At 42.8% G+C, this 20,899-nt stretch overlaps 1 protein-coding gene across 1 annotated transcript in view; it reads left to right on the top strand.

Annotated features, from left to right (window-relative positions):
- Positions 1 to 12,446: 12,446 nt before the first annotated feature.
- CRLF2 (cytokine receptor like factor 2) overlaps positions 12,447 to 20,899 on the top strand; it is a 49,711-nt gene continuing 41,258 nt past the window's right edge. Inside the window, exons 1-2 of the mRNA XM_040421978.1 lie at positions 12,447 to 12,543; positions 14,943 to 15,082. Of these exons, the coding sequence (XP_040277912.1) occupies positions 12,483 to 12,543; positions 14,943 to 15,082 (201 nt within the window). The 5' untranslated portion in view covers positions 12,447 to 12,482. The remainder of the gene's footprint in view (positions 12,544 to 14,942; positions 15,083 to 20,899) is intronic.

Here is a 20,899-nt window from a genome sequence, read left to right as displayed (position 1 = left end):
AGAGTTATTTGATCAGTTATTTCCATCAGTTAGGCCTCATGCACATGGCCATTGTGTGTCCGTTCCGTGCATTGGGGACCGCAATTGAAACATCCGTGCAGCGGGCTGGACCCATTCAACTTGTCATATTTTTTTGCGGTACGGAACAATGGAAAGAAACACCACGGAAGCACTCCGTAGTGCTTTCGGTGTTCCGTTCCGTGACTCAGTTTCGCATCTCCGGAATTGCGGACCCATTCAAGTGCATGGGTCCGCATCCGTGATGCGGGGTGCACACGGCCGGCGACCGTGGATTGCCGACCCGCCGTTTGTGGGCCGCAATACGGCCACGGCCGCCCGACGGCCGCGTGCATGAGGCCTTATTCTGAGGCAAAACAAGTAGCGAAGTCTACTCAGAGATAAGGTATAATGGAAAGATCTGCACCTATTCTGTGTTTTTGACCCAAACCTGGTTTTGGCTGACAATAACTGATGGAAATAACTGATCAAATAACTGAAGTGTGAACTCAGCCAACCAGTTCTTTCAGATTTGATGTCAAACATAGTATAGCATGAAGTACTATTTTAATGGAATCCACAACAGAACTGCTGGTGGACCCCATTATAAATATATAGGGTCCTTCAGCGATTGTTTGGATACATTATATGACAGATCTGGCACAGGACTATGGCTTGCACTTTGAAGGAAAGCCACAATGCATTTGTGAACAGTGATGGCCAGTTCGTCGTGTTCGCGGGCGAACACGGCGAACTGGCCAACACTGTTTGTGAACAGAGCCCTAAAGTGCAGCTGCACTTTAGAAAAACTTGTGTTAGCATAATAGCAAAGACTTTTATCGGTCGAGTTCCAAGTGCTGAGATCCTTACCAATCTCTATGGATTTATAAGCACTCAGCTGAGTATACTGTTCTCTATTTTTTATATCTTCATTACTGTTTTCAACATCAAGGAGAAGTGGCTCTCTGAGAGCTGAAAGCTTCAAACTCCTCATTTCAGTGATCTTTGGGTTTCTCAGCACTCAACCCCCCCCCCATCAAAACTTTTGATCAGTTGATGTGACATATCAAAAGTTTTTCTAAAGTGTAGGTACTCATTAATATATAAACTTAGTTATACCATAGGTAACTTTACACTTTTCTTCTAGTTCAATAGTCCAATATACTGTATATGTGGGTCTTCTTCCTTTTGCAGTGATTGTATTTTGACATTTAGGGAGAAGCAGTCATTATTTCCATATTCAAATTTGCTTTTCGGCGATCATTCGTTGCAAATACATGAATGACACAGGAATTACTACAAATCGAAGTATTGGTGAATTAGGGTACTTCCACACTTGCGGCAGAGGATTCCAGCAGGCAGTTCCGTCGCCGCCACTGCCTGCCAGATCTGTCAAAACATATGCAAACTGATAGCATTTTGTCCGATGGATCAGGATAAGAAATGCATTGAAATGCCAAATCCGTCTCTCCGGTGTCATCCGGAAAAACGGATCTGGCATTTATTTTTTTCACTTTTTTTGCTGTCTGAGCATGTGCAGATCGCAAAAACGGATCCATTTTGCTGGAACACTCGGGGCCGGATCCGGCATTAATGCATTTCAATGGGAAAAAAATGCCGGAATTTTGGACGGAGATAAAACCGCAGCATGCTGCGGTATTATCTCCGTCCTGAAAAGGCAAAAAGACTGAACTGAAGACATCCTGATGCATCCTGAAGGGATTGCTCTCCATTCAGAATGCATTAGGATAAAACTGATCAGTTCTTTTCCGGTATAGAGCCCCTAGGACGGAACTCTATGCCAGAAAAGAATAACGCTAGTGTGAAAGTACCCTTACTAGTCATCTCTTGTTAATTAACACCATAAAAATATATATATGTAATGTAAAAGGTTATCTTGAGAATCATCTGTTTGAATCTCCTTTTTTATGCTGCAGCTGGTTATTTTTCTGCTGCTCACATCGATTTTTATCTGTGGTTTATCTTGTAGCAATACCATGATTTTATGCAATTTTCTGCTTTAGAATAAGGGCAGTTTACTACATTTCTTTAACCAAAAGTCCCTAGAAAGACATACAGTCATGAGAAAAACAAAGCCCTCTCTTAATTTTATGGTTTTACATTTGAGGTAATAAGAAAAAAATTCTGGTCATTAGAACTTAAAATTAGGTAAATACAACAGATTGAACAACACACAACAGATTCCATTGTGTCATTATTTATTTTAAAAAAATGAAGCCATAATCGAAAAGTCATGTGTGAAAAACCAAGTACCCCCCATGAATCTATAGCTTACAGAACCACCTTTAGCAGCAATAATTTGAATGAGTCATATTCTGTATGACTTTATCAGTCTTTCACATAGTTCTGGAAGAATGTGCTTGCAATGTTGATTCAGTTTATTGAGATTTGAGGGCATTCATTCTTGAACAGCTTTCTTAAAGGTGTTATCCAACCCCTATAATGACATATACTTACCTGCTCCCCAACACCCGCATCGCTCTGGATCCTTGCATGGCTGCCGCGGCATCTCCCTTTCGCTCGGATCAAAATATCCTTCAATGGGGCTGCGATGGAGAAGAGCCTCCCTAGCATCGAGGAGATGCAGTGGCAGCCATGCAGGGATCCGGAGCGACTCAGGTACTGGGGTGCAGGTAAGTATAATGTATACTACGGGCCCAGGCATTGGAAGGGTCATTATAGGGGTTGGATAACCCCTTTGAGGTCCCACCACGGCATTTCAATTGGGTTGACATCAGGACTTTGTCTTGGCCATTACAACACCTTGATTCTTTTCTTTTTCAGCCATTCTGTTGTAAATTTGTTGGCATGCTTGGGATTATTATCCTGTTGCATGACCCAGTTTTGGACAAGCTTTAGCTATTGGATAGATGGGCTCACATTTAACTCTAGAATACTTTGGAATACAGATAATTCCATGGTTGATTCAGTGACTGCAAGGTGCCCAGGTCCTGTGTCTGCAAAACAAGCATAAAGAATCACCCTCCCCAAAAATTTGTATTTGTGCTGGTATGCTGTGTTTGGTTTTTTGCCAAACGTGGCACTATGAATTATGGCCAAAAATCTCCACTTTAGTCTTGCCTGTCCAAAGAACATTGTTCCAGAGTTTTTTTCAGATGCAACATACTGCCATGTCCTTTTTAAAAAAATGAGGCAACTCTTTTTCTAATTGTATTGTCATGAACTTGAACAATTGACATGCTAACTGAGGCTTGTAGAGTTTTTTTTCTAAGCATTCCACGGTCTGACCTTGGGGTGAGTTTGCTGAAATGTCCACTCCTGGAAAAATTGTCAACTGTCATGAATTTTTTCCACTTGTGAATAAATTTTCTCATTTCAGAATGATGAACTTCAGATCATTTGGCAATGAGCTTATAATTCTTTACAGATAGGCAGCAACAATTGTTTCTCTAAGATAATTGCTGACTTCTTTCCTCCATGGAGTAGTGTTAACACACTCCTGAATACTCCAGACCAGCAAACTGCCCAAAATGTAATATTTATAGAGGTAGTCACACTTTCTGATGATCATTTAATCAAGGACATTTGATTATAATCAAATGACTTGACTGCTGCTTAGCCTCTTAATTGTTATTAAAGCAGTAGGGGTTTGCGTCTCGTTCTCCTTGTTTGGGAGATGTCCAATCACAGCGGACCACGTCAGAGCCATTGAGAAAAAAAGCTCACCTTCTCCCTGGCTGTGACGTGCTCCGCTGTGATTGGACAGCTGACAGCCTGGGAGAAAGAGATGCCCACTGAGAAACTCGGCTGTCTCCTCCTCCCTGTACCCATGCTATTGATAGCATACAGGGCAGCAAAACAGAATGGGGGGCACAGCGCTGCAATGGAGCAGCATATCTGAAAAAAATAGTGATATCACATCTCCCATGCCCAACAGTGGCAAGTATTAAAATTGTAATCTCAGACCCGGTGAAAGGTCCTCTTTAAGTTTTCACACACAATTTCTACATTTTGGTCTAATTTTTTATTAAATAACTAATGACACGGTATAATCTGTCATATAAAAAAAGGGAAGGCTGGTACTCAAGTATGTGGAATCAATAGAAGTGACAATTTAATACATAAAAGCCAATACAGTACACAATCAATTGGTTAAAATACGTAAGAAATACACAGAATATAGAATAAAAATGGAAAATACAAAATGCCGCAACGTCAAAGTACACTGTGGGCTGCAATCCAGGGATAATGTGTCCCTGGGGAAGCTCAGGATACGTCTCTTGGTTTGCTCTGTGGGGAAACTTGTAGAGACAGTTTCTCTATGGTATGAGATGATGTCCTCCTAAAGGTAATCCTCTATTGGGATACAGGCTGTAATGAAAACGGCACTGTGGCCGGATGGTGATAGCACGTCAAGAAGTAAATCAAGTTCCAGCTAATGTGAATCTACCACAGGGTCGCTGTAGGGCTGCAGGTGGGGAGTAAGGCGTAACCGGTGTGTCTTACCCTGTTAGATCGGGTCCGGTAACTAGGAGGTCTCTTCCTCTTGCCACTACTCACCACGATGCGCCAGCTTCTCCTCGCGCTGTTCGGCGTCCTCGCTCGAGACTGTTGTGTCACGTGACGTTGGTCTCGCAGGATTTGCCTTACAGGAAGTTCAGTCCGTTCTTTCTTCCGGCTACTTTCGCTTTAGGTATCTGATGGAGCGCTCCAACATCCGATAGATTTAAGAACTTCTTTAGTGACTCCAAGTCATTCTTTGGGGGTGAACTCGCCAGACGCGTTTCGGGGACGTCTCTCCCCTTCCTCAGAGAGCCACTGAGGAAGGGGAGAGACGTCCCCGAAACGCGTCTGGCGAGTTCACCCCCAAAGAATGACTTGGAGTCACTAAAGAAGTTCTTAAATCTATCGGATGTTGGAGCGCTCCATCAGATACCTAAAGCGAAAGTAGCCGGAAGAAAGAACGGACTGAACTTCCTGTAAGGCAAATCCCGCGAGACCAACGTCACGTGACACAACAGTCTCGAGCGAGGACGCCGAACAGCGCGAGGAGAAGCTGGCACATCGTGGTGAGTAGTGGCAAGAGGAAGAGACCTCCTAGTTACCGGACCCGATCTAACAGGGTAAGACACACCAGTTACGCCTTACTCCCCACCTGCAGCCCTACAGCGACCCTGTGGTAGATCCACATTAGCTGGAACTTGATTTACTTCTTGACGTGCTATCACCATCCGGCCACAGTGCCGTTTTCATTACAGCCTGTATCCCAATAGAGGATTACCTTTAGGAGGACATCATCTCATACCATAGAGAAACTGTCTCTACAAGTTTCCCCACAGAGCAAACCAAGAGACGTATCCTGAGCTTCCCCAGGGACACATTATCCCTGGATTGCAGCCCACAGTGTACTTTGACGTTGCGGCATTTTGTATTTTCCATTTTTATTCTATATTCTGTGTATTTCTTACGTATTTTAACCAATTGATTGTGTACTGTATTGGCTTTTATGTATTAAATTGTCACTTCTATTGATTCCACATACTTGAGTGCCAGCCTTCACTTTTTTCTATTACATTACCCCCTTGACTGATTGGGTGATCAGTCTTCAGGCTAGAGCACCAGCTCTGTCTGGGGAGAGGTGGTGAGCTATCCACTAGTGTGCTATTCATAATCTGTCATATGTTGCTGTTCATCTGAGGTTGTATTTACCTAATTGTAAGACCTTCTCAGGACCAAATTTATTTTATTATATTTTAATATGTAAAGCCATAAAATTCAAAAGTGGTGTACTTCTTATGACTGAATAAAAACTAACTAGGCATATACATGGAGCACATAAGTCTGTCATTGTAAATATACTTTGTACTGGATACATTTTATACATGTGATTTTTTTCTCATTTGGCTGTATGTGTATATATATATATATATATATATATATATATATATATATATACAGTACAGACCAAAAGTTTGGACACACCTTCTCATTCAAAGAGTTTTCTTTATTTTCACGACTATGAAGGCATCAAAACTATGAATTAACACATGTGGAATTATATACATAACAAACAAGTGTCAAACAACTGAAAATATGTCATATTCTAGGTTCTTCAAAGTAGCCACCTTTTGCTTTAATTACTGCTTTGCACACTCTTGGCATTCTCCTGATGAGCTTCAAGAGGTAGTCCCCTGAAATGGTCTTCCAACAGTCTTGAAGGAGTTCCCAGAGATGCTTAGCACTTGTTGGCCCTTTTGCCTTCACTCTGTGGTCCAGCTCAGCCCAAACCATCTCGATTGGGTTCAGGTCTGGTGACTGTGGAGGCCAAGTCATCTGGCGCAGCACCCCATCACTCTCCTTCATGGTCAAATAGCCCTTACTTTCAAAGTTTTCCCAATTTTTCGGCTGACTGACTGACCTTCATTTCTTAAAGTAATGATGGCCACTCGTTTTTCTTTACTTAGCTGCTTTTTTCTTGCCATAATACAAACTCTAACAGTCTATTCAGTAGGACTACTGATTACTTCAGTAATCAAAGCAAAAGGTGGCTACTTTGAAGAACCTAGAATATGACATATTTTCAGTTGTTTCACACTTGTTTGTTATGTATATAATTCCACATGTGTTAATTCATAGTTTTGATGCCTTCAGTTTGAATCTACAATTTTCATAGTCATGAAAATAAAGAAAACTCTTTGAATGAGAAGGTGTGTCCAAACTTTTGGTCTGTGCTGTATATATATATATATATATATATATATATATATATAGACATTAAAAAAGCGGGCAGCACTCCATAAGATAAAAAAGTAGAAAAATCTTTATTTACCCAGACAGGACATGCAACGTTTCGGCTCTATGCTGGAGCCTTCCTCAAGCTTGAGGAAGGCTCCAGCATAGAGCCGAAACGTTGCATGTCCTGTCTGGGTAAATAAAGATTTTTCTACTTTTTTATCTTATGGAGTGCTGCCCGCTTTTTTGACGTCTATACATTGGATTTGCTTAATCCTAACTGGGCCAGTTGCACCCCCTTGTTTTCTCAATAGACGGTGCTGCCACTTTTTTAAATATATATATATATAGTAGGAAGGAACAAGGGGTCGTCATTGATGGTTGGTATGTGTCACTGAGGTTCCTGGCCTCGGTGAGGTAAGAGCCAGTTTTTCTCAAGTGTCATTATTACAGATTGCAGTCTGACACTTCAGCTGTTTAGTATAGCTGTAAAGCTGATCCAGGACGGCTTTTACTGGGAGTAGTCAAAAGTGCTGGGTGGGTGGCTACTCCCCACGTTCCAGGCCGGGTCTTGGCAGGCTTATAAAGCAGTCAGCACTATCAGGTGGTATGGATCTACCACCATCTGACAGTGAAGCTGTGGAGTCCTCTGTTCTGAAGGATGAAGACTGCAAACAGGCGTGCAGGCCGCCTGGAAGCCTGCCAGTGAACTTTTCTGTGGCTGAGCATTCAGCCGGGTGTGAACTGACACCTAGGATTCAAGGTGAACATTGTTTTGTTTTGCTGTGTATGAACAAGCACCAAGACTGTTATGTTTTGCTGAGTGTGAATAAAACACTGAAGTTTGATTTACAACCTGGTTCCTTGCCTTTAAACTGCACCCGCTAACCTGTCAACCAGAGCAAATCCCCACAATATATATATATATATCAATATATATATCAATCACTATTGAATAAAGTAATTACCTTAATATAACAAAAACAAATACAGGTGCACTCTGCGGTCTTACTAACCTCGTACTGGTGTACAATTTAGCCAACATATCCTGCTTGGAGGACATGTCTGAGCCCAAGCACCGCGCCAAGGTTTCTCAAGTAGCTCGGGAACCTAACGCTAAACCTACCTGGGCCGTATGGGCAATACCAGGAGCCAGTGGGCGAATTACAGGTGCGCAAGGTCCGACTCAAAGCAATCTTCCAGTAACCTCCAGCATGTGACCATGCATACAATGGGAGGAGGCAGAGAGCTCTGAGCCCCACCCAAGACTGGCTGATATAGCCCGGGCCTCACATGTGCACCAGAATGCTGCCTGTGGATGGAAATGAAGGCACATTCAGACTAGGAGTTTCTACACCTCCAAAAATTCAAACTACAAATTACAAATTGGCGTGGTGTTAAAAAGCAGGAAGTGCTCAACCCCATATGCAGTGGTGCATCTATACCGGGGGGGGGGGGGGGGGGGGGGCAGATCCTGCACTTGTGGCCCGTTGCTAATGGCAATCCCCAGCAAAAATGCATACAATGGAGGATGCCTGCAGCGGACCACAAGTACCACAATGGACATCCTACACAGGATAGCAATTGTGTGGATGTGATAAACAGTCAAAATAACATAACAAAAACAAATACAGGTGCACTCTGCGGTCTTACTAACCCTCGTACTGGTGTAAAATTGAGAATTAGCCAACATATCCTGCTTGGAGGACATGTCTGAGCCTGAGCAACGCGCCAAGGTTTCTCAAGTAGCTCGGGCTATTGCCCATGGTATTGCCCATACGGTCCAGGTAGGTTTAGCGTTAGGTTCCCGAGCTACTTGAGAAACCGTGGCGCGGTGCTCGGGCTCTGCCCATCTTCTCGTACGCGAATTGGACGATGAAGAGGAGGGGGAGGAGGAGCAGGAGACGGTTGCCTCCGCTACAGAGGGTAGTTCCCATGGAAGTTTAATTCCATCTGTTCAGCGTGGGTGGGCAGAAGAGGAGGAAGAGGATGAGGAGATGGACAGTCATCCTGATGATGACAGCGAAGTCTTGCCTGTTGGTACTCTGGCACACAAGGCTGACTTCATGTTAGGCTGCCTTTCCCGCGACCCGCGCGTTTTACGCATTTTAGACAACACGGATTACTGGTTGTTCACCCTTATCAACCCCCGCTACAAAGAGAACTTCTCATCTCATTCCTTAGGTGGAGAGGACGAGCAAAATGGTGCAATACCAGAAGGTCCTTGTTGAAAAATTGCTTCAAAATTTCCATCTGACAACGCTGGCGGCGGAGTCCGTACTTCCTTGGCCAACCGAGGAGGGGAGACAAGGGGAACACACAGCAGTTCCAACAGAGGCAGAGCAACAGGTAGGTCATACCTACCTGTGCTTTATACTGCACAGATTTACTGGTAGTTTTCTTGGTGTTATTGGCCCTGTGCTTCTCCGTATACTGTATACCGTCCTGTTGTTTTTCCATACTTTTATATTTTATAATAAATGACATTCTGATATATTATTTCCACTTGTTTGGTTTTTGTCAACACTCTCCAAGGCCTGGGACAGTTTCATGACACCCCGCCAGCACCCTCACCCTGATGCGCGGCCTAGTGTCACAAGGAGGGAAAAGTTTTGGAAGATGGTGAAGGAGTACGTAGCAGACTGTGTCAGCATCCTCAGTGATCCCTCAGTGCCTTACAACTACTGGGTGTCCAAGCTGGACACGTGGCACGAACTGGAGGTGCTGGCCTGCACTGCCATCAACGTTTTGTCTGGATTGCCCCTGACTGCTCAACTCCACCAGAGGAAAGCGGATGAACAAAGGCACTTTAAATGTATTGTTTAATGTACTCAATACACTGTATTCCCATGCACCTCTTCCACCACAAAAAAAGGTATAATGTTTAAATCTTCCTTTTCTCATCCTCCTCCTCTTCCATCAAATCAACATGCTTATTCATTGCATATAATGCCCTTGAATATATGCCCTCGCATATAATTTTTTACAAGGTCAGCTCACCTGCAGGCTCTCGCATATAATTTTTTATTGGGTCAGCTCACCAGCAGGCCCTTGCATAACATTTTTTACAGGGTCAGCTCACCTGCAGGACCTCGCATATAATGTTTTATAGGGTCAGCTCACCTGCAGGCCCTCGCATATAATGTTTTACAGGGTCAGCTCACCTGCAGGCCCTTGCATATGTTTTACAGGGTCAGCTCACCTGCAGGCCCTCGCTAATAATGTTTTACAGGGTCAGCTCACCTACAGGCCCTCGCATATATTGTTTTACAGGGTCAGCTCACCTGCAGGCCCTCGCATATAATGTTTTACAGGGTCACCTCACCTGCAGGTCCTCGCATATGTTTTACAGGGTCAGCTCACCTGCAGGCCCTCACCTACAATCTTTAACAGGATCAGCTCACCTTCTGATGACGACAGCGAAGTCTTGCCTGTTGGTACTTTGACTTCATGTTAGGCTGCCTTTCCCATGACCCGCACGTTATACGCATTTTAGACAACACGGATTACTGGTTGTTCACCCTTCTCAACCCCCGCTACAAAGAGAACTTCTCATCTCTTATTCCTCTGGTGGAGAGGAAAAGCAAAACGGTGGTATACCAGAAGGTCCTTGTTGAAAAATTGCTCCAAAGTTGAGAGGACAGACGTCCAAATGGATCGTCGCTGTCATGGGGACATGCGATCGCTTAGAAGTTATCTAGAGTCAACAAAGCGGCAGCAGGCCCTCACCTACAAGTCCAGTCCCAGTAGCCTAGAGTCTGGTCAACACTATCCTCACCATGACGGCACACTGGGTGAACATTGTGGAAGCCGGAAGCAAGTCCGATGCTGGCACCAGACTTGCCCTCACATAGATCCTCGTTAATGGAAAGTGTACTCATTCCAATAACAGGGCCTCTTGTTATTTATCGTCACTACCTCCCCAAATCAGGAGTGGGTAATTGTCGCTATCCTGCTGACATCCTAGGACGCCTGTGCTTTAATAACGACCCACCCTCTCTGGGTGGTTCACAATTAGGAAAAAAAAGGGGCAAGGCAACAACAGCCAATCAGATTTCGGCCATTGACCTCCCTTGGATGTGGTAGCCGTTTCTCAGGCTCCCTCTCTGGCATCGAACCCTGATCCCCCGGTACCCGTGATCCCTATGGTATGCGCAGAAAAGAACATCGAAAGTTGATAGGGCAGACATCCGAATGGATCATCGCCGTCACGGGGACGTGCAATCGCCCAGAGGTTATCTAGAGTCACCAATGCGGCAGCAGGTCCTTGCCCCTAATGTTTTAGATGGTCAGATCAGCAGGCCCTTGCTCCAAATGTTTTTGAGGTTCACCAGCAGGCCATCAATCATAATTTTTCAAGAGTGTGTATGATGCCCTCCTTTATGTGTAACAAATGGAATTTTTGAGTTCCGGTTCCTTGTAATATTTGGCAGCCCTTTCACATAGTGCATGGGCTTTATGAGTGTAGGAGTCCCATTACATGAACAATTGTACCACAATGTGAATGAGGCCCTCCTTTATGTGATATACAGGCTGTATCGGAGTACCTCTTCCTTGTAATTTTTGGCAGCACTTGAGCTTTATATGTAAGTAAATATATAGAAAGAATGTTTGTTAACAATTTTTCCTCTAAAATAGATTTTTTCCCCGTTTTTTGCGTATTATTGTCAGTCTGTAAAAGTGGCTTACTACTTGGACAACATGGTTCCCAGCAGCGACCTGGGAGTCCAAGATGCATCGAGACATCCTCCCCATGCTGTTCCCGAACCATTTCGGTGGTGTTTCAATCAATTTATGACCTTTTTCTATGAACCAGAGCAGGGGGTGCCTGGTTTAATGCTCGGGTTCTCCTATTGACTTCCATTATACTCGGGTGCTCGGTAGTGCAAATGTTCATTTTATTATGTTTATTTTTACATTTAATTTGGGGAAAGGGGATGATTGGAATTTTTATATTTTACATTTTATTTATTTTTATTTTTTTATTTTTTACCCTTAGGAAACATAAATATACGATCACTTTAGATCACTTCTTTCTTACACTGCAATGAATTAGCATTGCAGTGTATGAGAGATTCTCTATTTTCCTATGTAGATCTGCCAACTGCAGGCCTCCTTAGAAACTAAAGCTCTAATAGCCCTGTTTCCTGCAGAAAGACCCAGGCTATTGCAGAGAAAGAATGGCCTCAATGAGGCTTCTAAGTTACCTATCAGGTAGAACATGCAAACTCCATGCAGATGTTGTCTTTGGTCAGATTCAAATCTAGGACTCCAGGACTGGAAGGCACCAGTGATAACCCCTGAGCCACCACACTGGCATTACTTCTGGATGTGAGAACTTCTCTTTAAATTTCAGTGACACATTGAGGTTTACTGATGCAGTCTTGGAAGCCAAAACCTCCTCTCCTTTTATGATCCACTTCTGATTTTGGCTTCCAAAACTGCATCAAGAAACCTGAATGTTTGGATGGACCCTAACACAGTGATATCACAGTTTGTACAACATGACTAATAGTTATAATTAACTCCATGTCAAGTGAATGCAGGTAAGATACTCTTTCCTTCTTTTATACTATTTTTATATTGATCGACGAACTGTTAAATATCTTAAACTTTACAGCTTTGCATAAAAAATATTTGTGGTTCTTTCCTGTTGTCACTTCCTCAAGCTCTTTCCTTATCTTTAAAGATCATTTTCCTAGTGACATAAAGTGAGTGGCAGAATATCCCCTGCCTCACTTGTCACACATCAACATTTCCATTTGCAGAGGATGCTGCTCCTCCTCCTTTCTTGCTTAGTTTTGACTGAATCTGTGCAGGCTAACTTTAAAGGTAGGTGAATGCATTACTGATTTTGGTGGGAAGTCTAGAATTCTTTCGTTTTACATAATTAATTAAATAAATTATTTTAGATATTTCCTAAATGGCTGTTTTGGCCTCTGCTTTGGTTATCTTTATCATTTTTACATTTTTTAATGCTTTCGCTGCCCTCCTAAGAGAGTTGTAGTATACATTTGAAGCCATACGACAATCAGCCATAAAATTGAAAGTCCAAGCAGCTGGACACCTAGCCATCAAAACCTCAAACGTTGTTCGTTTACTGCCCAAAGACTTTTCCTCTCTTACACGAACCAATGTAGAAGTCAATCAGCACTTATTTAAAGAGGCCTTTACCATGGCCTGATGTGAACTGAAAGGGGGTGAATGATTGTTATTACGATCATTCACCATCCCCCATTCACTATGCATATTATTGGCATTGCTGCACATCACTGTTTACACAGGGCGACATGCTGCCATCCAACAATGATTTTGGGTGGTACATCAAAGATGGCATCACTGAACAAACAAGTATTTTGGTCATTTGTCAGGAGATCATTGGCACTTTTACACAGGCTAATTATCCTCTGCCAGTGTAGAATGGCCCTAACACCTTTGCTGTAGGAAGCAATGTTGACTACTGAGATTATATAGATGCTCACCTGTCTATTGTCATGTAAGGTGCTCTAAGGCTAGACTGACTCACCCAGTCAGAGGAAGGTGTAAATAGGCTTAAATAGGTAGACTGGTACACTGTATCTGGCGGTCAAGTGGAGGACAAACAGGTGATAGTTTAATTAAATGATAATTTATTCCTAATATAGTAAAAGCAATGTGGATATATAAAAAGAAATAATGTGTAGGAAATAAGGTTACAAGGATATAAAAATATGAAAAATATATAAATATATGATAGAATATGTTGACTACCAATCTTCCCTAGAAGTTTAGGATCCTCTTACTTGTACACCAGTTACCTTTTGTCTTTACTTACAAATTAAAGGGGTTGTGCAGTGGATTAGTATTCATGACCTGTCCTCAGGATAGGTTATCAATATCAGATCGGTTGGGGTCCAACTCCCGGCACCCCCGCCAATCAGCTGTTTGAAGGGGTTGTGGCGCTCGGGTAGCTCTGCATCGTCATTCAAAATTTACCTGCACACCATCTATAGTGGTGGTGCAGTGTAATTAAATCAAGTGAGTAGGACAAGCATTTGTAATTACGCTGCTTGCCGCTACAAAGAAGACAACGTGCAGGTATATAGTGAATTCAACTGTATTGTCATCCTCAGGACGATGGACCCACCTACAACAAGGAGCCACTTTTAGTTTTTTTTTTCAGGGCCACTTTAAGTTCCAAGTCTACCCCTGGTTTTCATTTATCTTTGTTGTTTATCATTCATATCAGTAAGGTGTGACCATAACATTTTTAATGCACACAAGTATCCACATGCATTTTAAAGGGTTCGAAAATTCTTTAAAGTGCTATTTCAATCTGGACATTTCTTGGCATATCAATAGCATATGCCAAAAATGTTCAATAGGAACCTCTGGGAACTTCTCCTATCACAAGAACAGGATCCTGCCGTGAATGGAAAGCAAGCTGCACATGCGCCTTCCATTCACTACTATGGGGTTTCTTAAAAAAGCAAAGCTCTGGTTATTTTTGGAGTTCCCATGTCAGTGAATGTATGCAGCATGGTCTCTGTTCTTGAGAGAGGATTGGGTCCCAGAGGTGGAACCTGCATCTTTTGGAAAAAAAAATTAAAATATGTACCTATTTATATAACATAAATGTCAACAGGGAACCACCACTTTAAGGTTCACTTTATGTGATTAACCACACTCTTAGATCTCTTTTACATCAGCCATGCCAATTATGTCAGGATCTGCTCAGGAATAAATGTAGGCTTGTGCACGCACGTTCAATCAATTTTGACTGTGATTGCATTCAGTGTCTGTGCGTTTTCTGTCTGGATTGCATGCGTTTTTTTTCACGTGGAAATAACCTGAAGAATAACAATCTAGATCTCCTAGCAGCCATCAGTGAAAAACGCATTGCATCCGGATGTTTTCTATTTTTCATGCAAGCCCCATTCATTTCTATGGAGCCAGGGCTACGTGAAAACTGTACAATATAGAACATGCTGTGATTAAAATGAATGGGTCAGGATTCAGTATGGATGCTATGCATTCACTACATCCGGATGGAAAACCCGCAGAGCCCTTATAAAACTGAATCCTGCTATTTTGCTTAAACTATATTTGGAATGGATTTTTTTCAAAATATAGTTTTTTGAATTACTAAAATTAATAAATTTGAATGTATGTCTTTATTTATATTATTTGTAATAATTGCTATTTTTATATTTACAATTCTGCCTTATAATATTTCTATTTCCCATATCTAGGTCCCCCAGAGGATGTAACTTTGTCATGGCAGGATCCTATTATGATCATTCAAACTTCAGATCAGTATGATGGGACAATAAATAGCAATTGCATAAAACTTGTTTTGCAGCTGAAAAACAGAGAAGAATTGGAATGGCAGGTCTGTAGTGATTTTCTTAATCTTGGTTTAAAAAGAGAAGATTGTCCGACCCAGCTGGCCACACCTCTATAGTTATGAGTTTTGAAACCTCTCATTTTCCATGCTCAGCTTTGGAGAGGCTACTGGTATGCAGCTTGCACTCTGCTGTCATCACATTATAGATTTGTAGTGGCAGACATGGCTGTGATCATCCTTGGATGTACACTTTTATTCAGTTATCTCCTGATATTGCCAATGTAACCCACAGTTATATCAACCCAATGATTTTGGGAGTAATATCTCTCCTTGGGGAGAGCGCTTATAGAGCCTATAAGTCTCCTCATGCCGATCGAGGCGCTCTCTCCCCAAGGAGAGATAGAACCCCCAAACCCTGACTTAGGCCTCTCACTCAGTTAAGCCAGTGCTCTCTGCTCTGCACTGATGAGGGGCAATCATCCCAAAACAGCTGTCTGGAGCTGAGGATCTGACTTAATATCCGAGTCATGTCTTAAGCTCTATTTAAAAAGTTGAACACTGACTTATAGGATAGCCTCCTTACATCTGGTAGCATCAGAGGCAGAGCTTGGCAAAAGCTCATTTGCATCCCTTCTTCCCCGAATTCCAGAGGAGCGTTGTCTGGCCTATAAGTCTGCTCACACAGATTTAAGGCGCTCTCTCTGCAAGGAGAGAAAGTACCCCCCAAATCCTGACTTAGGCCTCTCAACCAGTTAAGCCAGTACTCTCTGCTCTGCACTGATGAGGGGCAACCACCCCGAAACAGCTGTTTGCAGATAAGATGCTGGCTTATTTATTATCCGAGTCAGGTCTCAAGGCCTGTTTAAAAGGTTGAACATTGACTTATAGGTTCGCTGCCTTACATCCGGTTGCATCAGAGGCAGAGCTTGGTAAAAGCTCATTTGCATACCTTCTTTCCATCACCCTAATGATAAACATCAGGCTCCAGATATAATAAACTACTATAATAACTTTGGGGGTCAGTTACTAATCTGAAATATGCCAAAATTAGGCGTATTTCAGGCACAGATGGCAGCGCAAGGGTTAATTACTGTACTCCGCCATCAGTGACTTTTTCCCGCTTATGCCAGGTCTAAAATTTTGGGTGTGGCGTAGGCAGGGAACGAGCCGGTAGGCCCGTCTCATACAGAGAATAGGAGTAGAAAATTATCTATGATGTTTAGAACTGGTGCTGGATGCGCTGAAGTTATGGAGAGGCCGACGCTTCTTCATAACTTTGGCAGATCCACCCCAAGCTATGGGTCTTTATTAAGTCCGGCGTCTAAAATGCTGGTCTTAATAAATGTGCCCCTTTGTTATTTGGATAACTTTGAATTGAGAAGTCAGTTTACTATTTGTCATCATTACATATTAAAGGGGCTGTCTTATAAATACTACCTTTGTGCATATGCCCTATCATAGGGGGATCTTAGGACAGACAGAGGAGGTTCCAAGTGAATGGGCCTGAGATGCAATACAAGGCATAGCTCATAGACAAAACTGACACCCTTAACATATAGTTCCTAAAAGGCGGGGATTTTCTCTTTGATCTTCTTCATGTGTGTATCTGTTTTGCCCAGAGTATTTATTAAAGGTGCTATGCCATGATTGATTTAAAATAATAAAAATCAGATATCATATAGTACATGCCAAAACCTTTCAAACAAATTTAGAACCAGCCCTGTACCTCACATGGATCCAGAGATCTCCCTATTCATTGTTACTATTCCACTGCTGAATTTATCTCAGTCTGGTGGCTCGGGGGTTGTGTCCTTTCTTAGGGGTGTGTCCTTTCTGCAGAAGATTTAAAGGGGTTCTGCAGTTTGTTTAAACTGATGATCTATCCTCTGGATAGATCATCAGCATCTGATCGGCGGGGGTCCAACACCCGGGACCCCCGCCGATCAGCTGTTTAAGAAGGCAGTGGCGCTCCAGGATTGCCGCGGCCTTCTCACTATTTATCGCAGGCCCAGTGACGTCACGACTGGCCTGGGCACGGCTAAGCTCTGTTCACTTGAATGGAGCTTAGCCGCACCCAGGCCAGTTGATACTAGTCGTGACGTCACTGGGCCTGCGGTAAACAGCTGTTCGGCGGGGGTCCCGGGTGTCGGACCCCGCCGATCAGATGCTGGTGATCTATCCAGAGGATAGATCATCAGTTTAAACAAACTGCAGAACCCCTTTAGGCTAAGCTCATGGAACCAAGTTAGTGAGGTGGCAAGAAATAAGAAAAACAACAAACAGCAGGTGGCGCTATACAAATACATTTTATTTTGAATAGCTCAGTGGCTATACAAATTTTTTAATTACATGCAGTTTCAAAAGTATTCAGATCTATATGCTGGTTTGAAAATTGTGGAATATTTTTCGTGGCACAATCCCTATAAATTTAAACATTAAAGGAGTTATCTCCAGGACTTTGGATATATTCTAGTTATCAGTCAACCTGCAGAAGGAAAATCATTTCACTCCTACTTACCATTGTGTCGCTCTGTCGATTCCGCAATCTAGGCTGTGCTCACATGACCACCTGACTGGTGTCTTCCATTGATATCTTGACTAGTGATGAGCGGCAGGGGCAATATTCGAATTTGCGATATTTCGTGAATGATTGGTAGAGTATTCGAGAATTCGCGAAATTCAAGCTTATTTTCTTGATCACAAAAAATCGGCAATGTAATATTCGTGTAATGCGCTTGAAATACAGGCGTGGGTCACTTATGCTACATTTTTCAAGCTGCTAGAAGTTTCCTGAGACTGGAGAAAATGGTTGGCACGGCAGAACATTACAATAGCTTTATATGCAGATAGAGTGCTCCAATATATTCGCAATTGCGAAATCGGCACCAATGATGCGAATATGTTGGTGCAATACGTGCAACTTCACATTTTAGCAGGTCTGACTACATATTACTGATTGGTGCACTAAGTATTGTTGTGAACTTGTGACATCACAGCACTATGCATGTATGTATGTATGTATGTATGTATGTATGTATGTATGTAGCATAGATAGATAGATACATACATACATACAGCACTATACATGTATGTATGGACAGCAGCATCAGTCTGGCAGCGTTCAGCCTCCGCACCGCTCAGCAAGCGGACACCTGAACGCTGCTTGCAGCGTTCGGGTGTCCGCCTGGCCGTGCGGAGGCAAGAGGATCCGTCCAGACTTACAATGTAAGTCAATGGGGACGGATCCGTTTGAAGATGACACAATATGGCTCAATTTTCAAACGGATCCGTCCCCATTGACTTTCAATGTAAAGTCTGGACGGATCCGTCTGAACTACTTTCACACTTAGAATTTTTTCTAAGCTATAATGCAGACGGATCCGTTCTGAACGGATACCATCGTCTGCATTATAGGAGAGGATCCGTCTGTGCAGACACCAGACGGACCCGCTCTGAACGCAAGTGTGAAAGTAGCCTAACTAACTAACTAACTAACTATCTAATGTAATGGCACAGGAAAGCGGAGTGCACAGCAATGACACTGCTGTCTCTGTCAGATCTGCAAAATACTGCATACATGGGCTGCTTGGGAGGTTCTTATATAGTAAAGGGGTAGACAACTTTCCTATTGGTTGCTAGGGATGTTGCTAAGCTCAGACAAAGACCTTGCAGCCTTCTCATTAGCCCACAAGCAAGAAGGGAGGTTACTAATAAAAAAAATCTAGAATATTTGAAATTATGAATATATATCACTATATTCTAAATATTTGCAAATTCTCAAAGTGCCGATATTCGCAAATAATATTCGCTATTCGAATATTCGAGCCCAACACTAGCCTTGACTGGATGTTCTTTTGTGTCGACCATGTACATTAGGTGAGCATAGACAAGAGTGTGAAATCGGCAGTGCAACGGAATGGTAAGTAGTGGTGAAACAATCTTCAAAGCCCAAGAGAACCCCCTTTTAAGCATTTTGCATATTTTAGTGACCCAAAGATGTCATAGTTTTAGGGAAACAAAGTATATAATTGAAATATCTCTATCAGACCACAGTTTTATTTATTCTTAGTTAAAGGGCTTCTGTCACCCCCCAAAACTCATTTTTCATTTTTGGGCTTATTAAAATCGTTATTGTACGACTATTCCCTATATAGAGCTCTTACCTTGTTCTGTGGCTTTGTTTCATTAAAAATCGAGCTTTTAAAATATGCAAATGACTTCACTACCAGCAAGTAGGGTGTCTACTTGCTGATAGCCGCCGCATCCTCCTTTTATAAAAACGCCCCCTCCTCCAGTTGATTGACACGGCCAGCGAGCGCTCTCCTCCTCCGGCTGGCCCTGTCATCATTTCAAATCCCGTCACCTCTAAACCCGAAAGAGAAGACGTCATCGGCGCAGGCGCACTGAGGAAGTGCTGAGGAAGCGAGCGTCCTTCTCTCAGAGCGCCTGCGCCGAATGAAGACACGTAAGGCGCAGGCGCGGGATTTGAATTGCAGACAGGGCCAGCCGGAGGAGGAGAGCGCTCGCTGGCCCTGTCAATCAACTGGAGGAGGGGGCGTTTTTTTAAAAGGAGGATGCGGCGGCTACCAGCAAGTAGACGCCGTACTTGCTGGTAGTGAAGTCATTTGCACATTTTAAAAGCTCGATTTTTTATGAAACAAAGCCACAGAACAAGGTAAGAGCCCTATATAGGGAATAGTCATCCAATAAGGATTTTAATATGCCCAAAAATGAAAAATGAGTTTTGGGGGGTGACAGAAGCCCTTTAAATTAGTTATAAATATTTTCACAATGGCAATGCATATTGATGATTACTTTTCTGTGAAGGACAATACTAAACTTGCCATTTTAATTTAAATTGGTATTCCCATCTCAGTCATTTATGAGATATATAGAAAATACCATGATTGATAGAGGTAAATTTCCTATGTGGGACCCACACATATAGTGAGCACACTGGTCCCCCAACCTCATCCCATCTGATGAGGTAGCTTCCACATCCAGGAGGAGAATGTTGAGGTAGGCAATCATTTGCGTGGCTCTCTCACTTATTTGGAGGCCCGCATGTGGTCACCAGCTGGAAAGCATTTATGATTGATAGTCAGACTCGAGCACTTTGAATCCAGGCTAGAGATGAGCACATTTTTCTAAAATTCTATTCGCTGGTTTGCTAAATCTTTTTGGAAAAATTTGCTTCGATCCGAATAAATTTGTGGCGAATTACGTTAAAAATGGCTATTTCTTAGTTGCAGAGAGCCCTTCTAGTGGTGTAGAACACTGTGCCTTGCAGTAACACGCATAGGGAGTCTGCTTTGATAGTGAAATAATACTGTGAGTCCGTATGGCATGCAGATGACAGGCGTCACACTTAGAATCACTGCATACTTTACTTATTTGGGCAGTCACTGGGCCAAAACTAACCAAATAACTGAAGTATCAACTCAGCCTTACAGGTCGATGTTAGCATCAAGCGTGATTCCACATAGATGTCTACAGAACTTGTTCTATTAAACGCTTATACAAGTAGAGCCCCCCTTCCAGAGTGGAGAGGGTGTCAGCATTAAGTTTGTGTTGACGTCACTGATTAATTTGCCTTTCCTCTGATTCATCAGAACAATAACCCACAAAAAACGGATCCTGTCTGTGGAGCATACGCCTTCACTCGGTCAGCATTTGCTCAATAATCCATCAGTATTGCTAATGCCAAAAAAACAGCAGCGGATCTAAAGCAGAGATGACAGGTGAATGGAATATTTGCATGTCTTCTGTGTTTTTTACTCACTCCTGCTTTTGGCTACCAAATCATAAGCCAATTCTGATGGGACCATACAGGCCTTACAGCTGCTACACAGACAGGATCCA

Source organism: Bufo bufo, chromosome 3, assembly GCF_905171765.1.
Source record: "Bufo bufo chromosome 3, aBufBuf1.1, whole genome shotgun sequence".
Taxonomy (NCBI): domain Eukaryota; kingdom Metazoa; phylum Chordata; class Amphibia; order Anura; family Bufonidae; genus Bufo; species Bufo bufo.
Note: the sequence above shows the minus strand (reverse complement) of the source record. Positions and strands in the feature narration are given on the sequence as shown.